This window comes from Arachis hypogaea, chromosome 4 (assembly GCF_003086295.3).
Source record: "Arachis hypogaea cultivar Tifrunner chromosome 4, arahy.Tifrunner.gnm2.J5K5, whole genome shotgun sequence".
In the NCBI taxonomy this organism is placed as follows: domain Eukaryota; kingdom Viridiplantae; phylum Streptophyta; class Magnoliopsida; order Fabales; family Fabaceae; genus Arachis; species Arachis hypogaea.
Genome location: NC_092039.1, coordinates 28140456 through 28164103, shown reverse-complemented (window position 1 = coordinate 28164103; position 23648 = coordinate 28140456). Strand labels below are relative to the sequence as shown.

The 23648-nt window shown below is 34.7% G+C and overlaps 4 protein-coding genes and 1 long non-coding RNA gene across 5 annotated transcripts; all 5 read left to right on the top strand.

The window, feature by feature from the left end:
• Nucleotides 1-14: 14 nt before the first annotated feature.
• On the top strand, nucleotides 15-1036 carry LOC140184421 (uncharacterized). Its single transcript, XR_011881035.1, has 2 exons — nucleotides 15-563; nucleotides 635-1036. It is a non-coding gene; the product is annotated as an uncharacterized lncRNA (long non-coding RNA).
• A 4107-nt stretch (nucleotides 1037-5143) lies between these two features.
• On the top strand, nucleotides 5144-7170 carry LOC112796573 (replication protein A 70 kDa DNA-binding subunit B). The gene is made up of 7 exons (XM_072235417.1): nucleotides 5144-5723; nucleotides 5822-5943; nucleotides 6033-6117; nucleotides 6210-6342; nucleotides 6478-6632; nucleotides 6750-6879; nucleotides 6971-7170. Exons 1-7 carry the CDS (start codon nucleotides 5695-5697, stop codon nucleotides 7037-7039), a joined length of 723 nt encoding a protein of 240 aa, XP_072091518.1. The 5' UTR covers nucleotides 5144-5694; the 3' UTR covers nucleotides 7040-7170.
• Nucleotides 7171-11559: 4389 nt separating this feature from the next.
• LOC112794772 (uncharacterized) lies at nucleotides 11560-13103 on the top strand. The gene is made up of 3 exons (XM_025836753.1): nucleotides 11560-11923; nucleotides 12017-12716; nucleotides 12776-13103. Exons 1-3 carry the CDS (start codon nucleotides 11560-11562, stop codon nucleotides 13101-13103), a joined length of 1392 nt encoding a protein of 463 aa, XP_025692538.1.
• A 341-nt stretch (nucleotides 13104-13444) lies between these two features.
• On the top strand, nucleotides 13445-13879 carry LOC140184084 (uncharacterized). The gene has a single exon (XM_072234370.1). The coding sequence runs from the start codon at nucleotides 13445-13447 to the stop codon at nucleotides 13877-13879; it is 435 nt and encodes a 144-aa protein (XP_072090471.1).
• A 780-nt stretch (nucleotides 13880-14659) lies between these two features.
• On the top strand, nucleotides 14660-15004 carry LOC140184083 (uncharacterized). Its single transcript, XM_072234369.1, has one exon. It carries the CDS (start codon nucleotides 14660-14662, stop codon nucleotides 15002-15004), a length of 345 nt encoding a protein of 114 aa, XP_072090470.1.
• The last annotated feature ends 8644 nt before the right edge of the window (nucleotides 15005-23648 follow it).

Below are 23648 nucleotides of genomic sequence, written 5' to 3'. Positions count from 1 at the left end.
GGAGAAAGAAGTGTGTTTGACAAAGTGATCTGTCGGAGCAGATTAGGGATTTGGAGGAGGTGGAGGCCGTTGAAAGAAAGGATGAATCTTGGCTCAATTTGGGCCGGCTTGCTGGTTAGAACCAGGACCAAAGAAATCTATCAAACAATAGATAGCCGTGGTTTCATCACCGACATGGCCATCTCTCCGCGTTTCACGCCGGTTCCACTCCCAGGTGGCGCCTCTCCTCCACGGTGGCATCCCCTCCAGCGTGGCTTCTGATCTTCAGGGGGTGCATGTGCTCCTCTGTCAAATCGCTGTCAGTCATCCGTTTCATCTCCTCACTCACGCAACCTACCTTCCCTTTCGGCGACTCTTTCACGCAAGCTCCATTCTCGATCCATTTCTTTGAACAACTAATGATTACATGAAACCCTATGAGGTTTTCTATCTTCTCCTTACTCTGCCCTAGGAAGCTCTGTTCAGGAGCCCTGTTTTCCTGCGACTTTGGTTCGTCGCCGTTCATACCTCTTAGCCATTTTCCAGCCGAGCCTCAAATGGAAGATCTCCTATCAATCAATCAGGTGCGTTCAACCCTATTTTCCTCTTCATCCATTGTGTATTTTTTTCTGATCAATCTTGGTTACTGTTGCAGGGTTAACGCAGATTCAATTGTCTAGGGTTTGAGAAATTCTAAATTGTGCAAAATGTGATCATTTTTTGTATCTGTTCCATGCTTAAGCGAGATTGTATTGTCTAGGGTTTTAGAAATTTCTAATTGTGCAAATTGTGATCATGTTTGGTATCTGTTTGATGGTTAGGCGAAATTTTATTATGTAGGGTTTGTGAAATTCCTAATTTTGCAAATTTGGATCCTTTTTGGTATCTGTTCTACTTTTATTCCAGATCTTATTGTATAGGGTTTCTGAAAATTGTAATTTGAAAATTGTGTATGTGACTTGATTTGTGTGTGGGTTCATGTTGTTGGTTACATTCTTTCCCAATTATTGTTAACGTTGAGTATGGTCTATAAATCTATTTCATCTTCTTTATTTCCTTATTTAGAATTTTATGTGATTATCAATTCTATTGGTGGTTATGTGATTCACAGATTTTTATTCATGTTTGTGTATATTTTTTTTCCAGTTTATCTATATACTTTTTTTCCCAATTCATTTGCTGTTTTCAATGTATGCCTACCTAAGACATTTACCAACTCTGAATGCCATGAGTACAATGATTTTTTGGGGTAGTTGATGACTGCCTTCCTTATGGTGAAATGACATGTAGGTGCACTGTAGCAGATATGGTTTGATTTGGTCCCTATTTCTTGTTTTCTTGAAAGTTTCAGTTGTTCTTGCTGTTTTTGTGTTTGTTCAGGTTTTGCCCCTCTCATTAGTTGTTCCTTTATATAGTTTGATTTGATTTTAGGTCAATTCATTCCTAATTTCATTCTCTCATATTCCACTTTTGCATTCCAATTTCCATTTTGATTCGGTAATCTATTTGGATTTTTTGGGCTGAATCTAGCAATTTCTAATTTTATTTCCATTTTGATTCTAATTTCCTTTTTTGTTTTTTTAAGCTATGTCCATCAAATCCATTAAGTTTACCTATTGTAAATTGGTGGTTGCATGTGGGTTGTGAGAATCATTATCAAGGAATTGGTTTTGTAGCTAATGTATTCTATTGGTGGTTATGTGATTGACAGATTTTTATTGGTGGTTATGTGATTGACAAATTTTTATTCATGCTTGTGTATATTTTTTTTCCAGTTTATCTATATATATATTTTTTCCAATTCATTTGTTGTTTCCAATGTATGGCTACCTAAGACATCTACCAACTCTAAATGCCATTAGTACAATGATTTTTTTGGGTAGTTGATGACTGCCTTCGCTATGGTGAAATGACATGTAGGTACACTGTAGCAGGTATGGTTTGATTTGGTCCGTATCTCTTGATTTCTTGAAAGTTTCACTTGTTCTTGCTGTTTTTGTGTTTGTTCAGATTTTGCCCCTCTCATTAGTTGTCTCTATGGCATTGAATGGAGATGGATATGGACTCATATTTTGTTTTTCCTGCATTTTCATATCCAATTTGAATTCAAAAAGGTGAGCCTCTTTCATACAATTAGAACTAATTGTGATGCATTTGTGTGCTTCATTTAATTATATCCAAAGTAGAGCCATTAAATCCTATATATCAACTCATGAATCTATTTTTAATCTCTTACTCAGTATATATTCAACAAATCCATTTAGTTTTTATACTGTTTTCTGTATTCAGGATCATGTTGTTTCATTTTATGTTTGATTTCAAATTTTATGAAACAGTCTCATAATTATATTGAGAGTAGACCTGTTGAATTTAATATTAAAAGTTTATGAATCTATTTTATTTTTTTATTTTCTGTATATTCAACAAATCCATCAAGTTTAGATCATGTGATTTGGTGGTTACATGTGGGCTGTGTGAATCATGATAAGGGAATGGGTTTTTTACCTAATCTGTTCTATTGGTGGTGATGTGATTGACAAGAATTGATGTATATCTTGCTAGTTGTTCCTTTATATAGTTTGATTTGATTTTAGGTCAATTCATTCCTAATTTCATTCTTTCCTATTCTACTTTTGCATTCCAATTTCCATTTTGATTCGGTAATCTATTTGGATTTTTTGGGCTGAATCTAGCAATTTTTAATTTTATTTCCATTTTGATTCTAATTTCCTTTTTTGTTTTTTTAAGCTACGTCCATCAAATCCATTAAGTTTACCTATTGTGAATTGGTGGTTGCATGTGGGTTGTGAGAATCATTATCAAGGAATTGGTTTTGTAGCTAATGTATCTATTGGTGGTTATGTCATTGACAGATTTTTATTCATGCTTGTGTATATTTTTTCCAATTTATTTATATACTTTTTTTCCAATTCATTTGCTATTTCCAATGTATGGCTACCTAAGACATTTACCAACTCTGAATGCCATGAGTACAATGATTTTTTGGGTAGTTGATGACTGCCTTCACTATGGTAAAATGACATGTAGGTGCACTGTAGCAGGTATGGTTTGATTTGGTCCCTATCTCTTGATTTCTTAAAAGTTTCACTTGTTCTTGTTGTTTTTGTGTTTGTTCAGGTTTTGCCCCTCTCATTAATTGTCTCTATGGCATTAAATGGAGATGGATATGGACTCATATTTTGTTTTCCCTGCATTTCTATATCCAATTTGAATTAAAAAAGGTGAGCCTCTTTCATACAATTAGAACTAATTGTGATGCATTTGTGTGCTTCATTTAATTATATCCAAAGTAGAGCCATTAAATCCTATATATCAACTCACGAATCTATTTTTAATCTCTTACTCTGTATATATTCAACAAATCCGTTTAGTTTTTATACTGTTTTCTGTATTCAGGATCATGTTGTTTCATTTTATATTTGATTTCAAATTTTATGAAGCAGTCTCATAATTATATTGAGAGTAGACCCATTGAATGCAATATTAAAATTTCATGAATCTATTTTTATTTTTTAATTTTCTGTATATTCAACAAATCCATCAAGTTTAGATCACGTGAATTGGTAGTTACATGTGGGTTGTGTGAATCATGATGAGAGAATGAGTTTTGTACCTAATCTGTTCTATTGGTAGTGATGTGATTGATAGGAATTGATTGATAGCTTTTTGCTATTTTTTTTTTTGCATTTTGATTTGTATTTTGATGAAAACTTTTGTTAGTCAACTCACTTGGATCTGAATTCTTTAGTGGTTATGCAAAGAGTGCTCTATATTTTGCCTGTTGCATAGAAGTAGAACTGATTGTCATGAATTTTTGTGCTTCTATTTTAAAGGAATATACTTTTGCCACTCCCATTCAAGTTTTTCCGTCCCAATTCGATTCTCTGCTGTTCAAGTCGTGCATTCCCATTTCAATTCTGATTCAATAATGCCAGTGATGAATCTTTCTTTTTTTTAAGCTATGTCCATCAAATCCATTAACTTTACCTAAAATGAATTGCTGGTTGCCTGTGGGTTGTGAGAATCATTATCAATGAATTGGTTTGGTGGTTAATGTTTTCTATCCTTGGTTATGTGATTGACAGAGATTGTTGTATAGCCTGCTGGTCATTTATTTATTTTTTGAGTTCAACTGAATTGCATTACATATTTTTTTTCTTTGTGTTAACATTATTTTATATATCAGCTGTTGGATAAACATAAAGCTCTTCGATCTGAATTTAAGAGGTTCATTGAGAAAAGAATGGCCTTGTGCGAGTAAAATGTCTCTATTGTATTTTTTATCTAACTAGCACATCTCTTTATCCAAAGAAAAATCTATCCAGCAGCTGCTGTTCGCATGAAAATCTCTTCTGCACACATAATACGGTTGTGTTATTTATTCTTCATTGGAAATTTGACAATCATTATCAAGGTATGAGGTTTCATTTTGACCCATTTCCTAAATGTTGATGTGATTGATAGATTTTTATTGATGTTTTTGTATACTCTTTTTTTCCCATTCATTTTGCTGTTTCCAATGTATCCCTACCTAAGACATTTACCAACTCTCATTCCCACGAGTATAATGATTGTTTGGGGTAGTTGATGACTGCCTTCCCTATGGTGTGATGACATGTAGGTGCACTGTAGCAGGTATGGTGTGATATCTCATTTTTTGGTCCCTAATTGTTGATTTCTTGAAACTTTTACTTGTTTTTGCTGTTTTTGTGTTGGTTCAGGTTTTGCCCCTCTCATTAGTTGTGTCTATGCCATTGAATGGAGATGGGTATGGACTCATGTTTTATTTTTCCTCCATTTTCCATATTCAATTCAATTTGAATTCAAAAAGGTGAGCCTAAAGCCCTTAATTTTTTCTATAAAAGGATGGTTGGTGATGCACATTCAATGCACAAACATTCTGCTTTGTTCTATTTTCTCCTAAGCTCTGTCGACATTAGAATTTTTCTGTTTACATTTGATCTATTTCATCAACTCTATTTACCTCCTTTGTTTCTTTTTTTTCTGCAATGCCTCCTCCATTTGATATGATTTCTAAGATGCATCCTTCTAGAGAGGCTTGGAGGCTGAAAGTTAGGGTTCTAAGGCTTTGGGTTGTACCCTCTTTTGGGAATCATGATGTTCCTAACTCAATGGAGATGATTCTCCTTGATGAGCATGTTAGACCCTATTAGTTTCTCTTTTAAATATGGTATTACTTGTTGTTTTTTAAGTTTTCAATTTTAAATGATGTGTTTCAGTGATCTGATTTTGTTCTTTTGTTGGATTTCCAGTGTGGAAAAATTCAAGCTACAGTTAAGAAACCACTCCTTAATAAGTTAGGGATCATATAGTTAAAGGTCAAGTTTATAGAATGGCATACTTTACTGTTGTGTCAAATCATGGTAGTTATAGAGCAACTTCTCATGAATTCAAATTGGTTTTCCTTCACCGAACTACTGTTGTAGCTGTTGATGAAGATGTTATCCCTAAGACTTGTTTCAATATGCTTCCTTTTTCTGAGCTGCTGAACATGACCCAAGATTATGATTTTTTAGTTGGTGTGTTTATCTTCTTGGTTTGCTGTTATTCAAGTTTTTTTAACAAATTGTTTCAATATTTAATAGGTTCTGTTTATTTGGAATAGATGTCATTGGCCTTTTAACTTCAGTGGGAGAAGAGAAAGAGTATGCAAAAGAGGAAAAAATTGTGAAAATGATTGTGCTTGAATTAAGTTCAAAAGAGTATGTTGATTGAGTCATTTCTGCTGCTTTCTCTTTATGTTTTGATAATCTTTTTTGCTTATTTTCTGTTTGATCCTTTGTCATGTTTTGAGTTTCAGTCTTACAGTGCGATGTGCATTGTTTGGGGACTATGTTAATCAAGTAAATCATTTCCTTGCCTCTGGGTATGTGGAGCAGCCTGTTGTAGTGATTCAACTTGCTAAAGTCAAGTTCTTTAGGGGTAAACTATTTCTTTTATGTACATCTCATTACTACTCTAGGTGTTGTCTGCAATAAACTTTTTTAGACTATTTCTCTGTTGCTGTGTAGGTCAAGTAGGGCTTCAAAATGTAATGTATGCCACTCAAATGTTATTTAATCCTGATCTTCCTGAAGTTGTTGAATTTAGGCAGAGGTTAGGATGTCTTATTTTGTTGATTTTTATTGTATTCTTTATTTACAACCAATATGGAATAACAAGTACAAGTATTTGCATTTTTTTAATAGTATGGTTGAGCAAGGTATCAACGGTACCCAGCCACTGTTTATTGCAAATGAGGGTAAAGTTGTCTCCTTGGAAGATGATTTCATGCGTTTAACTAGAAAATGCACTATTGAAGAGCTTCAAGATAACAATGAGGTTGTCTTCTTTTGAGTTAGTTGTGTTTATGTTTATTTTATACAGAAATGAACTGAAAAGAAAAATTAAAGAACAATTTCCAGATCTGTTTTTCCATTCGTATTCTTAACAAATTTTGAAATGCTAATTGCATAGGAGGGTTCTTTTATCACTTTTGGTACAATCCAAGGTATTATTGAGGATGGAGGTTGGTGGTATTCTGCTTGTGTGTGTGGAAAGGGTATCTATCCTCAAAATGGTGCATATTACTGTGATTTTTGTTTGAAGCACATAACTAATGTGACTCCAAGGTCAGAAATTTTTTTCAAAATGTATTTTCATTCTGTCTTGTGGATTGTTTATGAAAATAATGTTTCTTGGTATTTTTTATTCTGAATCATTGTGTTCCTTTCTTTTTTTCTCCGTAGATTTAAAATTAAAATAACAGTTGAAGATCATAGTGGGGAAGGTATTTTCCTTCTCTTTGATCGTGAGGCATCTTATTTGCTTAAGAAATCATGTGCTGACTTATTTACCGAGGTTCAAAGAGATGCAAGTGTATGTTCTAAGTTTTCTTTAGTGTATTATTCACTTTATGGGATGTTATATGTGTTATTTAAACTCTGTATTTGTTATGTATTATTTTCAGAATAACTTATATGTGGGGATACTTATCCTCCCATATTCCAATGGCTCATTGGAAAGAAGTTACTGCTGAAGGTTGATACCAAAGGTGTGCCACATGATACATTTTATGGCACTTTTCGAGTTAGGAGAATATGTGATGATCCCACGATTATTGCCATGTTTGAGCTTCTCGATTATGATGCTGATGATGAGTCTACCCCAAAAAAGGTTAGATATAAATATAATTATTTTTAGATTGTGTAAATTCATGTTTTGTTCCTTTTTTATTTATTGTGCTGTGTTGAATTTTCCTTACGGTCTTATGTATTATTAAACTCCTGTGGCATATGAATAAGAGGCTGATTTACAGAAATCTGTTCCCTCTGGAGAAGGTGATATTGGTGTTAAGAAGGATTCATCAAAGAATTTTATCAAGAGTGAGAAAGTTTCTGGTGAGTCTTCTGGGATTTTATCTAAATTCCCAGCTCTTATAAATTTTCTGGCTGGAAAACAGCCTGCTGTTTCCGGAAGCACTGAGTTTGCTTCCTTAATTAATGGTGAACATGAAAAAGATGAGAAAATACCCAACAATGATACTGTTAGTGATGATCTTTCTGCTGAAATAGATATATTGCTTAGCTCACCAGAAAAAGAAACTCAGGTGCTGTTATATAATATTTTCTTCCTCCTTCCTATGTGTGTTATTTCTAGATAGATTTTGCATTTCTTGGCTAACTTTTATACCTTTTGTTAATTTTTTTGTGATAGGAGGTGTTGTCCCATGTTATTGATGCACCTTCTAAATATGGAGAGAAGCTTATTCATGAAAATGATGTTGTCACCTCCAAAGGCAAGAGTAATCTGAATCCCCAATTTGAAGAGGCGGCTGTTGATGCAGATGGGCATGGGTTTAAGGTTACCAAGGTTAATGGAGTTTGATCTAAGGTGTGGAATTGAGCTGCTGTGTCTAGGTGTAGATAGTTTATATGGTATATCTACAAGTGTTTAGGAAGGCCTTTGATTCCAAATACATCGAAATGTAATCATGCTGGCTGGATGGTATTTTGATTTGATTTTTTTGGATTGTGTCCAACAAATAGGATTGTCAGATATAGGGGTTTTTCTTTTCTGTTGACTCGTGTCATCTGCCAACTATGTCTATTGTAAACTCCTCCTTTTGTAATAGTGACTTTGCTAGGGATTGGACACATTTTCAATGTTGTACCCTCTTTAGGTTACATACTAGGATATGTATCAGATCTTGGGATCCTCCTTATCATAGGAGAGATACCCATATGTAATTGTGTCTATCACTATTAGTATTTTAATGAAATGCGGCAGTTCTTATGTTTATTTCTTTATTGTTGTACAACTTTATCTTTTTATGTCAATTAGTTATTGGTGTTGATTATAATATTTTATTTTTTTTATGTTCTGTGTTATCAAAGGTGTGCATGGTTATATAAGTTATTTGTTGGTGTGTTTCACAAGTTCTTTTCCCAATCACCCCCCGCTCTTTTTTTACCTCTTGCTTATAGGAACTAAACAATGTGGATGTGTTTTGAGCAATGAATTAGGAGTAGTTTTTGTGCTTTTTTGTTTCAACCTCTTGTTTTCTTTAGTACGAGTAACAAAGATGTCTCATAATTCTGTTCGTGCTAGAGAATATAGGTGAAATTCTTTGAAAAGAAAGTGAACACAAAGTCACAATCGAAATGAAAGAGGTCAGTACTGAATTGACCTTCGTGATATTTTTAGTGTTTTATGTTCCATTTCTCAGTGATTTTATATCTATGGGAATGTTCTGTAATTTTCTTTTGTTTTTTAATGTTTTAGAGGTCCTCGATTCCTCGATACCTGCTCTCTCTTTTAATGATTATATGGGTAATTTTTTTTTGCTCTGCCTATATTTTTTAGTTAATCTTTGTGTTTATAAAAATTTATCTGTTTACTTTATATATTTCCAATGTTTTTCTTTATTTTTATTTTTAAGAAAATTTAGTTGAAGTGTCCCAGAATATTAATCAGAGTTCAAATATTATCTTCTCAGGTATAATAATATCTTTAAGTATTTTATCCCTGTCCAAATTTGTTTTTGTTAAGTTATATTTTAAGTTCTTTGGATTTATATCTAATAATAGATTGGTTTCTTGATTTATTATTATTTTTTTACATTGTTATAAAATTCTCTATGGAATGATTTAGATCAGTATATAGGTTTAATTTATATTGTTGTTTCAAAGATACATAAGTACTATAGGTTAATAAATTGTTTAATTAGTGTTTATTCTTGTCTTGGACAATATGAAGAGTTTTTTTGTTATGTAATTGGATTCATGTGATTAGTTAATTAATTAACTTTTCTAGCTAAATAATAGACGAGGTGTGTTTCTTGAAACTCTCTTAATTTGATGTCATAATCAATAGTTGTATATTAAAGAAAAGTTTATTTCTTCTGTCGGTTCCTCTATTTTTTTGAAATCTCCTATTAGTTCGATATAAATATTTTTTGTTTTAGTTCTGTCCGTGAATTTTTTTCTTTTAGTGTTTTTAATTATGCCTCCCTTGATAGTGAAAAAAAATAAACGTACTTGGTTAAAAATTTTACAGGATTCTATGGAGCAATAGGCTTATTAAAGTCTAAAAAAATACAAAATCATTCTAATAGTGATTTAGCTTATTTAATTGCAACTTAGACAATTAGTATGAGTGATTAAAATAATGAAACAAAGTCTATTCTACCATTAAAAAAATCAAACTGTTTTTAAATGTGCATTAAGCTTTATTTATATTTAGTTATTTAATAAATCAATGCTAATTCAGATTGGTTTTTGTAGTTTATTACATTTTTAATGTTCAATCTGCATGCTGATTATTAAATAATTAATTGATTTTTTATTTCATAATTATTTTTTTTATGTTTGGTTGTATAGTATATATTTACATAAATTTGTGTTCTTATCTTTAATTAAAATGGGTGATATAGACCAATCAGAAATATATGATCCTTTGATAAATTCATTCAGTCAAGTTGGTTCTGTTATTGATCATCCTCTATTCTTGCAAAATGAGATACAAGGTACGCTCTCTTTCTTAAATCATATATTATTCAAGAATAGTCAAATAGAAATTTTATTAACTTACTTTTACAAGATTCTATTGTGCTTCTGTGATGAGATATTATTCAGGCAGTGTAAAATAAAAATAGTGTTTTGTGATATATTCTATTGACAAAAATTAAACGACTCAATTATTTATTATATATTATATTAATAAGCTAATGGTTTATTCATTTTATGTTGAATCTATTTCATGCCATCTAATTGAGATAAAACTTTTTTTTATTATTATGCATGTTTTTTTGTCCTATCTTTACCAGGTTGTCTTGATGTTGGTGATCCTAACTATGAATGTTCAATCTGTGGGGCGTGTTTTTGGTTATCAGAACGTGTTGAAAGAGACTCTACAATTAATCGTCCTGTTTTTACTATTTGTTGCTCAAAAGGAAAAATTTCAGTTACTTTATCTCCGAAATCCCCCAGATTTGCTATATAATTTGATTAATGGACATGATAGGAAGAGTTTGTATTTTCAAAAAAATATTCGATCTTATAACAGTATGTTTGCCTTCACATCTCTTGGTGGTAAGGTTTTGGATTCAGTGAATGATGGGAGTGGTCCACCGCAGTTTATAATAGCTGGTCAAAATTATCATCGGATTAGAAGTTTGCTCCTGGATCCTGGTCAGAAGCCTAAATTTGCGTAATTATATATATACGACACTCAGCATGAGATAATGCATAGGCAGGGAATCTTTCGGTATGTGTGTTTGAAATTTTGTTGTTAAGTTTTTTTTATTTTATTTCCCTGATGTTTTAATGTTATTTGCATTGAAAAACATGTTTATATCTGGCATTGCATAGTTATATTGTGTTTTATTCCCGTTATAATGCGTTATTAATCATTTCTGATTGATAATGATTTATCAAAACATCGAAATTGTATTCTGTGTGGTTTTTAAATATATTTTTGTGGTTAATTTATATTTGTTTTAGGCAAACATCTGAGATAGATAAAGAATTGATAACTGAGTTATTGCAAATGATCGATATTCATAATGTCATAGCACAGTCATTTCAAAGAGTCAGAGAATTCTATCAGTGTCATCCATCCGAGATCTTCTCTTTGAAGTTGTATTCGCATAGGAAGGTTGATCGAAGAACTTACAATACTCCCTCTTGTGACGAAGTTGCTGCTTTGATTGTTGGAGATTTTGATTCGTCGGATCATGGTCGTGACATTATTGTTTGGTATACTGCTGGTCAGTTGCAACGTATCTATGAAACTCATGCTCTGTATTGGCCTTTACAGTATCCGTTGTTGTTTCCATATGGCGAGGATGGTTACCAGTTGAATATTCCTTATCAAGGTTAACAGGAGGGATATGTCCCTAGAAGGAGAACAAGGATTTCTCTCAGGGAATTCATATGTTTTCGTTTGCAGATTAGGAAGCAAGAAGATGGAATTATTCACAAGTGTAGGTGATTATTTCAACAATTTGTTGTTGACTGTTTCACCATGATTGAGTCATAGAGGTTGTATGAAATTAGAATGAAGCAAAGTACAATTAGAGGGGAAGTGCTTCAAGGAATAGAAAAGGCTATGCGTCGTGGTGATGACGAAGCTTCTTCAATTGGGACACGAGTCATCTTGCCTTCTTCTTTCACTGGTGGTAGACGTTATATGTTTAATCATTGTCAGGATGCGATGGCAATCTGTAAACATTTTGGCTATCCAGATTTATTCCGTACTATTACGTGTAATCCAAATTGGCCTGAATTTCAGCGATTCACAGAGCGAGAGCGAATTTTCATCGCTGATCGTCTTGATATCTCTTGCTGTGTTTTTCATGCTAAGTTGAAATGCCTTCTAAGTGATCTCAAAGAGGGTGTGTTTTTTGGTCCACTTAGTGCAGGTATGTTATTTCTCGCTTGGCATTTCAATTTTTGTCTAGTGTGCTCGGACATGTTGTTGTCTAGCTTCTTAATGATGCTTTTGTATTTTTTAGGTATGTATACTATTGAGTTCCAAAAAAGAGGTCTACCACATGCACACATGTTACTATGGCTTAACGGGAAAAGTAACTTACAAAGTGTTGAAATTGTTGATGAATTTATCTGTGCTGAGCTACCCAATCCCCTCAAATTTCTGGCTCTTTATAATATCGTCACCAAGTACATGATCCATGGTCCCTGCGGTCGAATTAGACCAAGTTCTCCTTGCATGAAAGATGGTAAGTGCTCAAAATTTTATCCAAAAAGATTCGTTGATCAAACGAGTTTTGATGAAGATGGCTATCCAATATATAGACGTCGTAATATGGGTGTGACAGTGAATATTAACGATGTTGATATTGACAACAGATTTGTTGTGCCTTATAATCCACTGCTGTTAATGAAATATCAAGCTCACATAAATCTTGAGTTCTGTAACAAGTCAAACGTCATCAAGTATCTTTTTAAGTATATCAATAAGGGTCCGGATCGGGTCACTGCAACTGTTGGAGAAACATATAATGTTGGTGAATCTTCTCAGGTGGTTGATGAGATCAAGCAGTATTATGATTGTCGTTATTTATCACCGTTTGAATCCATGTGGAGAATTTTTGCTTATGATATTCATCATAGATGGCCGTCAGTACAGAGGTTGACTTTTCACTTGCCGAACCAGCAGCATGTTGTATTCGATGATGCTGATATCACTCTCATGTTTATTTGCGCAACAAAGATTTGCTGACGATGTTTACGGCTTGAATGATGGCCAACAGGAGGTTCCCGGATGGGCAGTCTTTAACATATATGGAATATCCAAAAAAATTTGTCTACTGTTCGAACAGTAGGGAGTGGAAGCCGAGACAGAGGGGATTCTCAATTGGAAGATTGAGTTTCGCTCATCCCGCAGCTGGTGAACTTTTTTATATACGGATACTTTTGAATGTGCAGAGAGGTTGTACCAGTTTTCGAAGTATAAGAACCGTGAATAGTGTTACTTATGGTACATTCCAGGAGGCATGTTCTGCCATGGGATTCTTGATAGATGATAAGGAGTATGTTTCTGCTATTAAGGAAGTCGCCGAGATAGCATCTGCTGCATAGCTAAGGAGGTTTTTTGTGATGTTATTGCTGTCTGGTTCCATGGGAAGGCCTCTGTCAGTTTGGGAACAAACTTGGGCTTATTTGTCTGATGATATTATTTATCACAGAAGGCATGAGCTGCAATATCCTGGTAAGAATTTTGTTCATTGTGATTTTATTATATGACAAGTAGGCACACACGGACACAGACACTGCAGAAATTATATTATCGTGCTAATATTTATTAATTATCGTTAAACATAGATCTAACAATGAGTTAGGATGAGTTGCAAACATTTTGTTTGTTGGAGATTGAGAAACTATTGCAGAGTAATGGAAAATCATTGAGAAATTATGCTGGCATGCCGGTTCCTAATAACTGTTTAGTCTATCAATTTAGCAACTTGATGCTGCTGCGTGAGTTGCAATATGACATTGTTTCTTTGACTCGTGAGCATGATGCAAATGTCTTAAAGTTAAATGAAGAACAGAGGGTGGTCTATCATAAAATTATTGATTGCATCTCGAATAAGAGGCACAGATTCTTTTTTGTGTATGGGTTTTGTGGCACTGGAAAAACTTTTTTATACAGGGTTTTGTCGGCTAAATTGCGATCTGAGAAAAGGATTGTTATAAACATTGCTTCTAGTGGTATTGCTTCTCTATTGTTACCTGGTGGTAAGACGACTCACTCTATGTTTAATATTCCTGTTGAGCTGACTGAAGATACTGTTTGTCGGATTAAGAAGGATAGTGCAAAAGCTGAGGTAGTTCGATTGGCCGATTTGATTATTTGAGATGAGGCACCGATGACTAACAAATTGGCATTTGAAGCACTCGATAGGACGTTACGTGATATAATGGTTTCGGTCTCTGATAGGAATAAAGATTTACCTTTTGGTGGGAAGGTGGTTGTTCTCGGTGGTGATTTCAGGCAGGTCTTGCCAGTTATTCTTGAAGGTTCTCGTGCTGAGATTGTCATGGCTTTGATAAATTCTTCTGTCCTCTGGAAATATTGCAAAGTTTTGTGTTTGACAAAAAATATGAGGTTAACAATGGGATCGGAACAATCAACTCCTCAGGAGCTAAGGTTATTTTCAGATTGGATACTTCAAATCGGTGAAGGTCGATGTGGAACAGTGGTCAATGATAAACTTTTGTTGATATTCCTTTGATCTAATCATTCCTATCTTGGAAAATCCAATGTAATATATTGTAAATACAATCTATCCGAATTTGGTTCAGAATTTTCATGATCCAAGTTTTTTCCAGGATAGGGCAATTTTGGCTCCGACTATCGACAATGTTGAAGAGATAAACAATTATATTGTTGACTTGTTGCCCGGGGAGGAGAAAAATTATCTCAGTGCTGATTCGATATGTGGTAGTGATGTCTATTCTGATGTTGATGTTGATTGGATAAATGTTGAATTCTTGAATCAGATAGGTGTTCTGGTCTACCTAATCATTCGTTGAAGTTGAAAATAGGCGTGCCTATTATTTTGTTGAGGAATATTGATCCAGCTGGGGGTTTGTGTAATGGGACCCGACTTGTTGTGCGAGATTTAGGGAGAAATATGATCGGTGCAGATATTATTTCTGGTAGCAATGTTGGGGATAAAGTTTTTATCAGTAGAATGAATATGATTCCCAGAGATACGGTTATACCGTTTAAATTCCAACGCCGTCAGTTCCCAGTTTCTCTGTCGTTTGCGATGACAATAAACAAAAGCCAGGGTCAGACATTATCAACAGTCGGGTTGTTCTTGCGTCGTCCTGTGTTTTGTCACGGTCAACTTTATGTAGCTATTTCTCGAGTTAGGAATAGAAATGGTCTTAAGATTTTACTTTGTGATGATGGATTAGTTGATCCTATCAGGACCGAAAACGTTGTATTTACAGAAGTTTTTGATAAGATATAATGTAGTTTCTTCTTATACATTCCAATCTTATCTGTGTAATTTATAGTTTTGTTTTGGTCTATGTTTTCTTTAGAGGGATAGTTTTTTTGGGGTATGTGTAAAATCATCTCAACTATTTTGTGTGCATTAGATGCACCAATTTTTATGAACTGTTAGATTCTATTAAATGAAAATTAAAGGATCTTATGAAAGAAGAGTATTCATATGATTTATAAATATAGAATATATTACTGTATATTAGCATACTCATGGTTTCATCTCCGATGTGGAGAGCTATCCGTGTTTCAGGCCCGCAGACATCCAAACTGGACGTTCTTCTCCACTGTGGCTTCTCCTCAGGAAGGATGCATGTTCTCCTCTTTGCTTTCGCCGTTAGCTATTTTTTCTTGCAATTCCTTAACGCAAGCCCCTTTTTTCGCGGATTTAGTTGATCAGGTAATCATCAAATTGAACCCAAGCCCCTTTGTTTTCATCTCTTAATCTACTACCCTCTGCCCTACCAAATGTTGTGTACAGCCTCTATTTCTTCGGTCTTTGGTTCCTTGTCATTCATTGCAGGTTAATGATTTTCCCATAGAGTCTCAAATAGAAGATCTGCAAGCAATCAATTAGGTACACTCTTCTGGTCCCTTTACTTCCAAACCTGTTTTCGTCTTCACTGTTTTGCTTTTTGTTCGTTGTGTATATCCTTGTGATCAAATTTCATATCTCTTACACTGTTAATCCAGGTTTTACTGTCTAGGTTTTGTGAATCTGCTAATTTGTGAATTGTCTATTTCGATTCGTATGTTTCTGGGTTCATGTTCTTTTTTATGGTTTTTGGAAGTTTATGTTAATTTGAATATGGTCTATCAATTGGATTCATCTTCTTCATCTTCATTGTCTGCAATTTCGTGTTAATTACATTATCATTTTTGCTTTTGTTAGATGTTGAGGTTTTTTTTGTATGTGGTCTGTCTATTTTATCAATATTTTGGTTCTTATAATGATTAGAAAGATGAAATTTCTACTTATATTTTCTTATATTTATTGATCATGGTTTGGTTTTGTCAATCATTGTTTAGGTATCGGGTTTCTACCTAATCTACTTCCTCAGCGGTGATGTGGTTGGCAGAGTTTTTTGTAGACATAAAGTTGTTTGCGCTGAGTTTAATAGCTTCATTGAGAAAGGAATGGGTGTTTTGACACCAAGTTGGCATCATGGTCCTCTGTTATCTTTTCCTAAAAATGTCTTCTGCACATATAACGATGTTATTCCATATCTTATGTGTCTTTTTGGAAATATTAAATTTTATTAAAAAAATTGATTATTTACTTTTTTAATTCTGATATTATTTTTTCCAAAAAATAGAAAGAAATTATATTGTTAATTTATTAATAAAAATAAAATATTTCCATCTTATTAATAAAAAATAATTATTTATCTTCTTATAGCAAGAAAGGTCATATGATACCAATGTAAGTTTCATTTTAATGTTATAAACAAAAAAAATTATTTTAATCGTAATTAGACTCGGTCTATACAATTTTATTTTATTTTGTTATTTCTAAGAAATATATTTAGATAAAATATCTTATTAGTAGTAACTTTTTTATAATGTATGTATCAATTATTCTTGGTGGCTTTTGTCCTCTATTTTTTTTATTATTTTGGTTTTAATATTTAGTAAAAATTCTAATTTGATGTCTAATATTTTAAATATTTTGTTTTGGTTCAAAATAATTTTGTACGATTTTAGATATTGTTATAGTATTGTTATTTAAAGTACTTAATTATGCACTAAGATATTATGTATCTATTACAGTCTATCAATATTCTTCTTTTATATTAACATTTGATCTCTATGTAATATAATCTAATGGTCTATACAAATATGGCATATTCTATAAGTACATAATGTAAAACCCGGTTAATTAACGGCTAATTAACCCATAAATGAGAATTTATTCTAGAAAGCCTAAAATGTGATTTTTATGGCTTATTATGATAGAGGAGATTGAGGCGAGAATTTCGGTACCAATTTTATAGAATTCGGACCAAGATTGGACCGAACGGGCCAAACCGGGCCAACCGGACCCAAAGTGGGTCCTTGGCCCAACATAACTAAACTAAAACCCTAGTTTTCAGTATTCTCTCTCCTTATTAAACACACTCACATGCTGAAATTGGAGGCACAAGAGGGAAGAACACTCTCTCAAGTTCTTTCTCTTATTTGATCTTCAAACCACCATAACTTTTGATCTAGAGCTTCGATTGCCGCACCGTTTGCGGCTACGCGTTCACCGCGAAGAGCTCTACAAAACCCATACAATTAATCTTGAGGTAAGTCACGTTTTGTTCTTTGAAATTCCAGCCTTGTTTTCGAGTTTTATGAGCAAAAATGTTGAGATTTTGGGCTCTTTGATGTTATAGGACCCAACTCTCTTGAAGGAGAAGGTTAATCTTGTCTCCTTGGACCTTGGGTGTGGTAAGATTCTCAACCCTAGTGTATTTTATGGTTCTATGATGTTTGGGTTTTGAGATGTTGTGTATGGGTATGATGGTTGTGGCTTAGGTTGTGTATATGTGGATGTTGAAGCTTGATTGGTGATATTGAAAAGCTTGAAAAGGCCTTTGGTGGTGAAAAATCTGTTCTTGGAGGTGTTGAGGCCTTGAGAGCTTGTGGATAAGTGATTTGGAAGTGCTCCGGTTGAGCTTGGAAAATCGGCTAAGGTATGGTCTTGGTTTCTCGTATCTAATATGTAATGTGGTAGGAAATACTTAGGCTAGAGGCCCTAAGATAGGCATTGAATTGTTGGTGTTGTTGAATGGTTGATATATATATGATGTGGTCATATATGTGATGATGATTATTGATGCCTTGATGGTATGATGTATGAGAAAAATGCATGTTGTGATATATGCTTGATGATTGGTTATGGTTGAAATGTGGATTGAACCACGTTGATGGTGAGTAGGATATTGATTGTGTATAATGATGATTTATTGGAATTGGTGTTGTTGGAAATTGGCATGAGGAAGAGTATATGATATGTCAATGTGTTTGGGTTTGAGCCACTTGGGTGAAGTGGGTTAAAATGATGGGATAGTGATTTTGGTAAATTATGGTAAATTGTCTATGTGTGAGTTGAGGAGGCTTGGTGTTGAATTTGATATATTTTGATTGATTTCAAAGAAAAGGGATGAAATTGGCATGTTTTGATTGATTTTGAAAAGAGTTAAAAATGGCTTGTTTTGAAAATGGCACTTTGTGGTTTTTATGAAAAACTTGGTTTTTAGGCATACTTTGACGGGACTTAACTTGGACTACGGATCTCTATTTTGTGCCAAATCTATTTAGAAATGAAATTGGATCCGGGATGTCCATGCCATTCGAAGAACAGATGAAAAATGATTTAAAATGAGGAAGTTATGTCCGTCGGAAGATTTGGGGGTTGAATCTGTGAATTTTGTAGCTTTTAACTTAGAAAAATTTTTAGCAGAACGACCCCTCGCGCATAGGCGCACTTGGCGCGTACGCGCCGTTCTTTCGGAAAACGCATCCACGCGCGTGCGTGGTGTGCACGGGCGCGCCGATGTGCTGCACCCAATGCCCAGCCATTTTGCCAGAGAGTTGTGCCAGAACTGTGCCAGCTTTGTGCCTGGGGCACGAGAGCACCCACGCGTACGCGTGGCTGACGCGTGCGCGTCGCTTGGGTATTCTTTAATCCACGCGTTAGCGTGCATGACGCATACGCGTCGATGAGTTTTTGAGGCCATCCGCGCGTGCGCGTGGAGTGCGCGTACGCGTGGCCCTGTTTTCATCCCAAAGTTGATTTTTGAGTTTTGAAAGCCAAATTTCATACTTCTAAGCCTTCGATCTCATCATTTATGTCTTGAATCATTATGATATGCCTAGCTATGAGAGAAGGAGCTAGTGGATGTGGTAACTTGTGAGTGAAGCAAGGGAAAATGAATAATCAATGAGGATCATTGATGATTATGTGAGATGTGGAGGATGGTGGTGGAAGTGCTTGTTATGCCATTGGCCGAAGGGCCGTAATTGTTTATGAATTGGCTGGTTCTAGATTGAACCGTGAGCCAGAATAGCTGTGTATGCTATGAATATTGGCTGGTTATGGATTTAACCATGAGCCGGATGGCTAGATTATTGCCGTGTTACAGCGGAGCCATGATTATGGCTATGTATAAATGCATATATGCTGTTGAATAAATTGTGAATGTTGCACTTCCACTGTTGGAGATGAGAGTTTCCCTGGGAGGAAGCAGTGGCTAGCCACCACGTGCTCCAGGTTGAGACTCGAAGCTCTTTTGACCCTATGTCATAAGTGTGGCCGGGCACTGTGAAAGACCCGGATGAGCTCGCCCCTGTAAATATTCACCAGTGAAGGTGATGGATATAGATCATGATTATGATCAAGCTTATGATGAGTATAACTCAAGTTGGGGATGCGTGACAGAGGAACAGTCCAATGGTTAGCTACCAGGACTTGTCGGGTTGGCTCTATAACCGACAGATGATATCATCAGCCACTAGGGACAGGCATTCATCATAAGCATACTATATGAATTGTTTGAGATTGCCTATTTGACTGCATATTACTTGATAATTGTCTAAATGTCTTAATTGTTCCTATTTGTATATTTCTTGTTTGATATAACTGTGTTTGCTACATTATACTCCTGATGGTGGTTGGGAGGTTTGAAGGAATTGGAAAGGGAAGTATTAGTTAGACTGAAGAATCTTTAGTCAGATGCCTTTATATGGTCTAGCTTGTTTATAAGCTTTGATATTATTTGGAGGAAGTTCTAGGATTGCCTTCGGCTTTCCTCTATTATTATGTATTATATATGTGGAAGCTGTTACCATGCTGGGGACCTCTGGTTCTCACCCATGCGAATTTTGTAGTTTTCAGATGCAGGACGTGAGGTTTCCCGCTGAGGCATGCTGGAGACTTCTAGATTTGCGAAGATCCTTTGTTCTTGGGACTATGTTTTAGTTTATATGTTTTGCTTAGATACTTTTATCTCTATTAAATAATACAAACTGTGATGACTCCTCTTATAGGAGATTTTGGAGAATAGGTTTTATGTATTTGTGTCCCTTTGGGTTTCCTTTGGGGTTTTCCTTATTTTATCATATGTATATATTGCTATGCTCGGACCGGCTATCTTCGCAGCCGGATTTTGAGTCTTGGTATTCCTGTTTTTGACCCTCATTTGTATATATATAATCTCGCGTTGGTTATCCTTGTTTGTTACGTTATCGATCGGAGTGTTGCGCTTTCGAGTTACGATTTTTGTTTACCCCTTTTTCTATAAAGGCTCCTAGTTATAATCAATCATTCATACTACTATACGTACTAAATTTTTATTTTAGAGGTCGTAATGCCTTGCCATATCTGAATTATGACTTAAGCATAAGACTCCGTATGGTAGGGTGTTACATTATGGTATCAGAGCAGTTCGTTCATGTAGAGCCTTGTTTGGATCTTTGATTAGCCTAGGCTAGTGAGAGTGTTTATTATTCAAAGTTGGTGAGGTTTGGGAACATTGGATGGGATAAAAAGGGTAGTACACTTTCATGTTTAGGAATTGGGTACATACTCATGTATTGATTAAATGAATAGACCTTATGCATTGATGTTCTTGTATATAGTTTGACAAAAAAAAAGAAATGAAAAGAAAAAAAAAAGAGAGAAATAAAAGTGAAAATGAGAAAAACAAAAGAAAAAGAAAAGAAAAGAAAAAAATTTTGTATATGAAAAAAAAAGAGGAAAAAATAATAAAAAGGAGACAAATTGCCCCAAAGTAAAGTCAATAAAAAGGAATCAATGCATAGGTGTCATGAATCAAATAGGAAATGCATGGATATGTAAGAAAAAGTGAAAAATGGGTAGTTAGAATAGTTTGAATTTGTATAGGTCATTATATAGTTAGGTGGGGAAGTCTATGCTAATCAAAGATTCAAATCCTAGTCCACTTAACCATAAATGATCCTACCTTGACCCTAACCCCATTACAACCTAAATGAAAGACCTCATGATGAATGTATGCATGCATTGAATAAATGTTGATTGTTAGAAGAAAATCAAATTTTGGAAAGCTTGATTAGAAGAGAATTGAGTGAATTGACCCTTAAACACTTGAGTGAATAGAGCGGATACACATATCCGGTGAGGGTTCAAAAGTTCAATCACATGTGTTCACCCATATTATCTATATTCTTGCAAGTTTAAATTCTTTTTGACAATTCAATACAATTGTGGTTTGGAATTAATTCCTATTGCCTAGCCCTTGTGCTTACACATGCTCTCTTGGCAATTTGATGTGTTTGAATTAAGCATTTGCATTTACTTTAGGTAGTTGCATTTAGATAGGACTCATATAGTTTAGTTGCATTCAATAAATGTCATAACCCTTAGTTCCTTCTTATTTTAGCATGAGGACATGCTAAGGTTTAAGTGTGGGGAGGTTGACAAACCCCAATTTGACAGTTTGTTTTGTATTAAATTTAGAGTGTCTTGATAACCTTTTGTCACATTTAGCCTATGAATTAGCATGGTTTTGTTGTCTCTCCCATATTTGTGCTTAAGTGTAAAAACATGCTTTTAAACCTTATTTTGATGAATTCTAAGTTTCTCTTTGATTCCATAAGATGCCTTGATGTGTTTGCTAGTAATTACATGATTGAAATAGGCTAGGCATGGATAAAAGGAAGCAAGGAAGGAAGCATGCAAGTGGAGAGAAGCACAAAAAGCCAAAGAGTTGATCTCGGCCAAGCACGCGTACGCGCACAAGGCGCTCGCGCGCACATCGCAGAATTAGCCAGGGACGCGCACGCGCACCGTGCGCGCACGCGCCGATGATGGCAATTGGCACATGACCTCATTAATGTAACACGTGCCTGGCGATTTTGGAAGGTTTTCAGCAACCAATTTTGGCGCCAAAATGCATATAAGAGCCAAGGATTGAAGGGGATTGATACACATTCACACACATTCACATCCATAGACTAATTAGGAGAATTAGATAGATAGTTAGTTTTAGGAGTAGTTTTCTAGAGAGAGAAGCTCTCACTTCTCTCTAGAATTAGGATTAGGATTAGGTTTAGGATAATCTTTCTTCTTAGATCTAGATTTAATTCATGCTTTGATTCAATTTTCTTTTATCAATTCTTAATCTTCTCATCTCTCCCTTTCTAGTTATGTGCTTTGATAATTGTAATTCTTCATTTTGTTTTGGATATATTGTTGTTCCTTTGTTTTCTTCCAATAATGCAATTTGAGGTAATTCATGATAGTTGTGATTTCCTTGATTGTTGTTGTTAATTCTTTGCAATAATTGTAGTTATATTCTATTCTTGTTATCAATTTACTATGCTTTTCTTTTATGCCTTCCAAGTGTTTGATGAAATGCTTGGTTGGGTTTTAGTGTAGCTTTTGTTCCTCTTGGCCTAGGTAGAGTAATTAGTGACTCTTGAGTTATCTAATCCCTTTTGTTGATTGATAATTAGAAGTTGCTAATTGATTTGAATACCTCTAAAGCTAGTCTTTCCCTTAGGAGTTGATTAGGACTTGAGGAATCAAATTGATTCATCCACTTGACTTTCCTCCATGGTTAGAGGTTGACTAAGTGGGAGCAATGGACAATTTGCCATCACAATTGAGGAGGATAACTAGGATAGGACTTCTAGTTCTCATATCTTGCCAAGAGCTTTGCTAGTTGTTAGTTTATTTTCTTTGCCATTTATATTTCTTGTCTAAAATCTTAAAAACCCCAAATATAACTCACAACCAATAACAAGACACTTTATTGTAAATCCTAGGGAGAACGACCCGAGGTTTAAATACTTCGGTTATTAATTTTAGGGGTTTGTACTTGTGACAAACAAATTTTTGTATGAAAGGATTATTGCTTGGTTTAGAAACTATACTTTACAACGAGATTTCATTAGTGAAATTCTAAACCGTCAAAAATCTATTCGTCAAAATGGCGCCGTTGTCGGGGATTTGCAATGGTGTTATGTTATTGGTTATTGTACATATGTGAATAGTGTAAATAGCTTGTCTTTTGCTAGTTTACTAGATTTTGTTAGTTTTCTTTTCTCTTTTCATAATGAATTCTCACTATGGCTATGAGTTTGGTTCTAATTGTGTTGTAGGAAATGTGGACTTTAATGGGACCATGTACCATGGATGGAACCATCAAAGATGGGAGGAGCCTCAAGAATTGATCACTCCTATTGGCAACAACCTCCGGACACGTATAGGTATAATTTCCATCCTAATGCATGTCAATTTAACGGCTATGATGACTCTTCTTGTGACACTCAACAACCACCATCATATGCCTATGAATCTCATCCTCAACATGGACCTCAACTATACTCACAAGCCTTTCCATACCAAGCACCTTCCTATAATCCATATCCATCATATGACCAATCATCCATACCATATTTTTATGACCATTTTGAGCAAGAACCTATAGAACCACCACAACCTTATCATTATTCTAACCAAGAACCACCTCAATACTCACCATCTACATACCCTTACCAAGAAGAACCACCTTCCTACCATGAATTCTCTCTCCAAAATAACGAACCCCCCTATCCACCCCAAGCCCCAATAGACGATT

Excerpts from the sequence above, each read along its gene's own strand:
- LOC112796573 (XM_072235417.1), top strand. The coding sequence starts at position 5,695 with ATGATTGTGCTTGAATTAAGTTCAAAAGA. Across the intron at positions 5,724-5,821 it reads CTTGAATTAAGTTCAAAAGA|TCTTACAGTGCGATGTGCAT; the intron begins GTATGTTGATTG and ends TTTGAGTTTCAG. Across the intron at positions 6,343-6,477 it reads AGCTTCAAGATAACAATGAG|GAGGGTTCTTTTATCACTTT; the intron begins GTTGTCTTCTTT and ends CTAATTGCATAG.
- LOC112794772 (XM_025836753.1), top strand. The coding sequence starts at position 11,560 with ATGAAGCAAAGTACAATTAGAGGGGAAGTGCTTCAAGGAATAGAAAAG. Across the intron at positions 11,924-12,016 it reads TTTTGGTCCACTTAGTGCAG|GTATGTATACTATTGAGTTC; the intron begins GTATGTTATTTC and ends TGTATTTTTTAG. Across the intron at positions 12,717-12,775 it reads GATGCTGATATCACTCTCAT|GAGGTTCCCGGATGGGCAGT; the intron begins GTTTATTTGCGC and ends GATGGCCAACAG.
- LOC140184084 (XM_072234370.1), top strand. The coding sequence starts at position 13,445 with ATGCCGGTTCCTAATAACTGTTTAGTCTATCAATTTAGCAACTTGATG.
- LOC140184083 (XM_072234369.1), top strand. The coding sequence starts at position 14,660 with ATGATCGGTGCAGATATTATTTCTGGTAGCAATGTTGGGGATAAAGTT.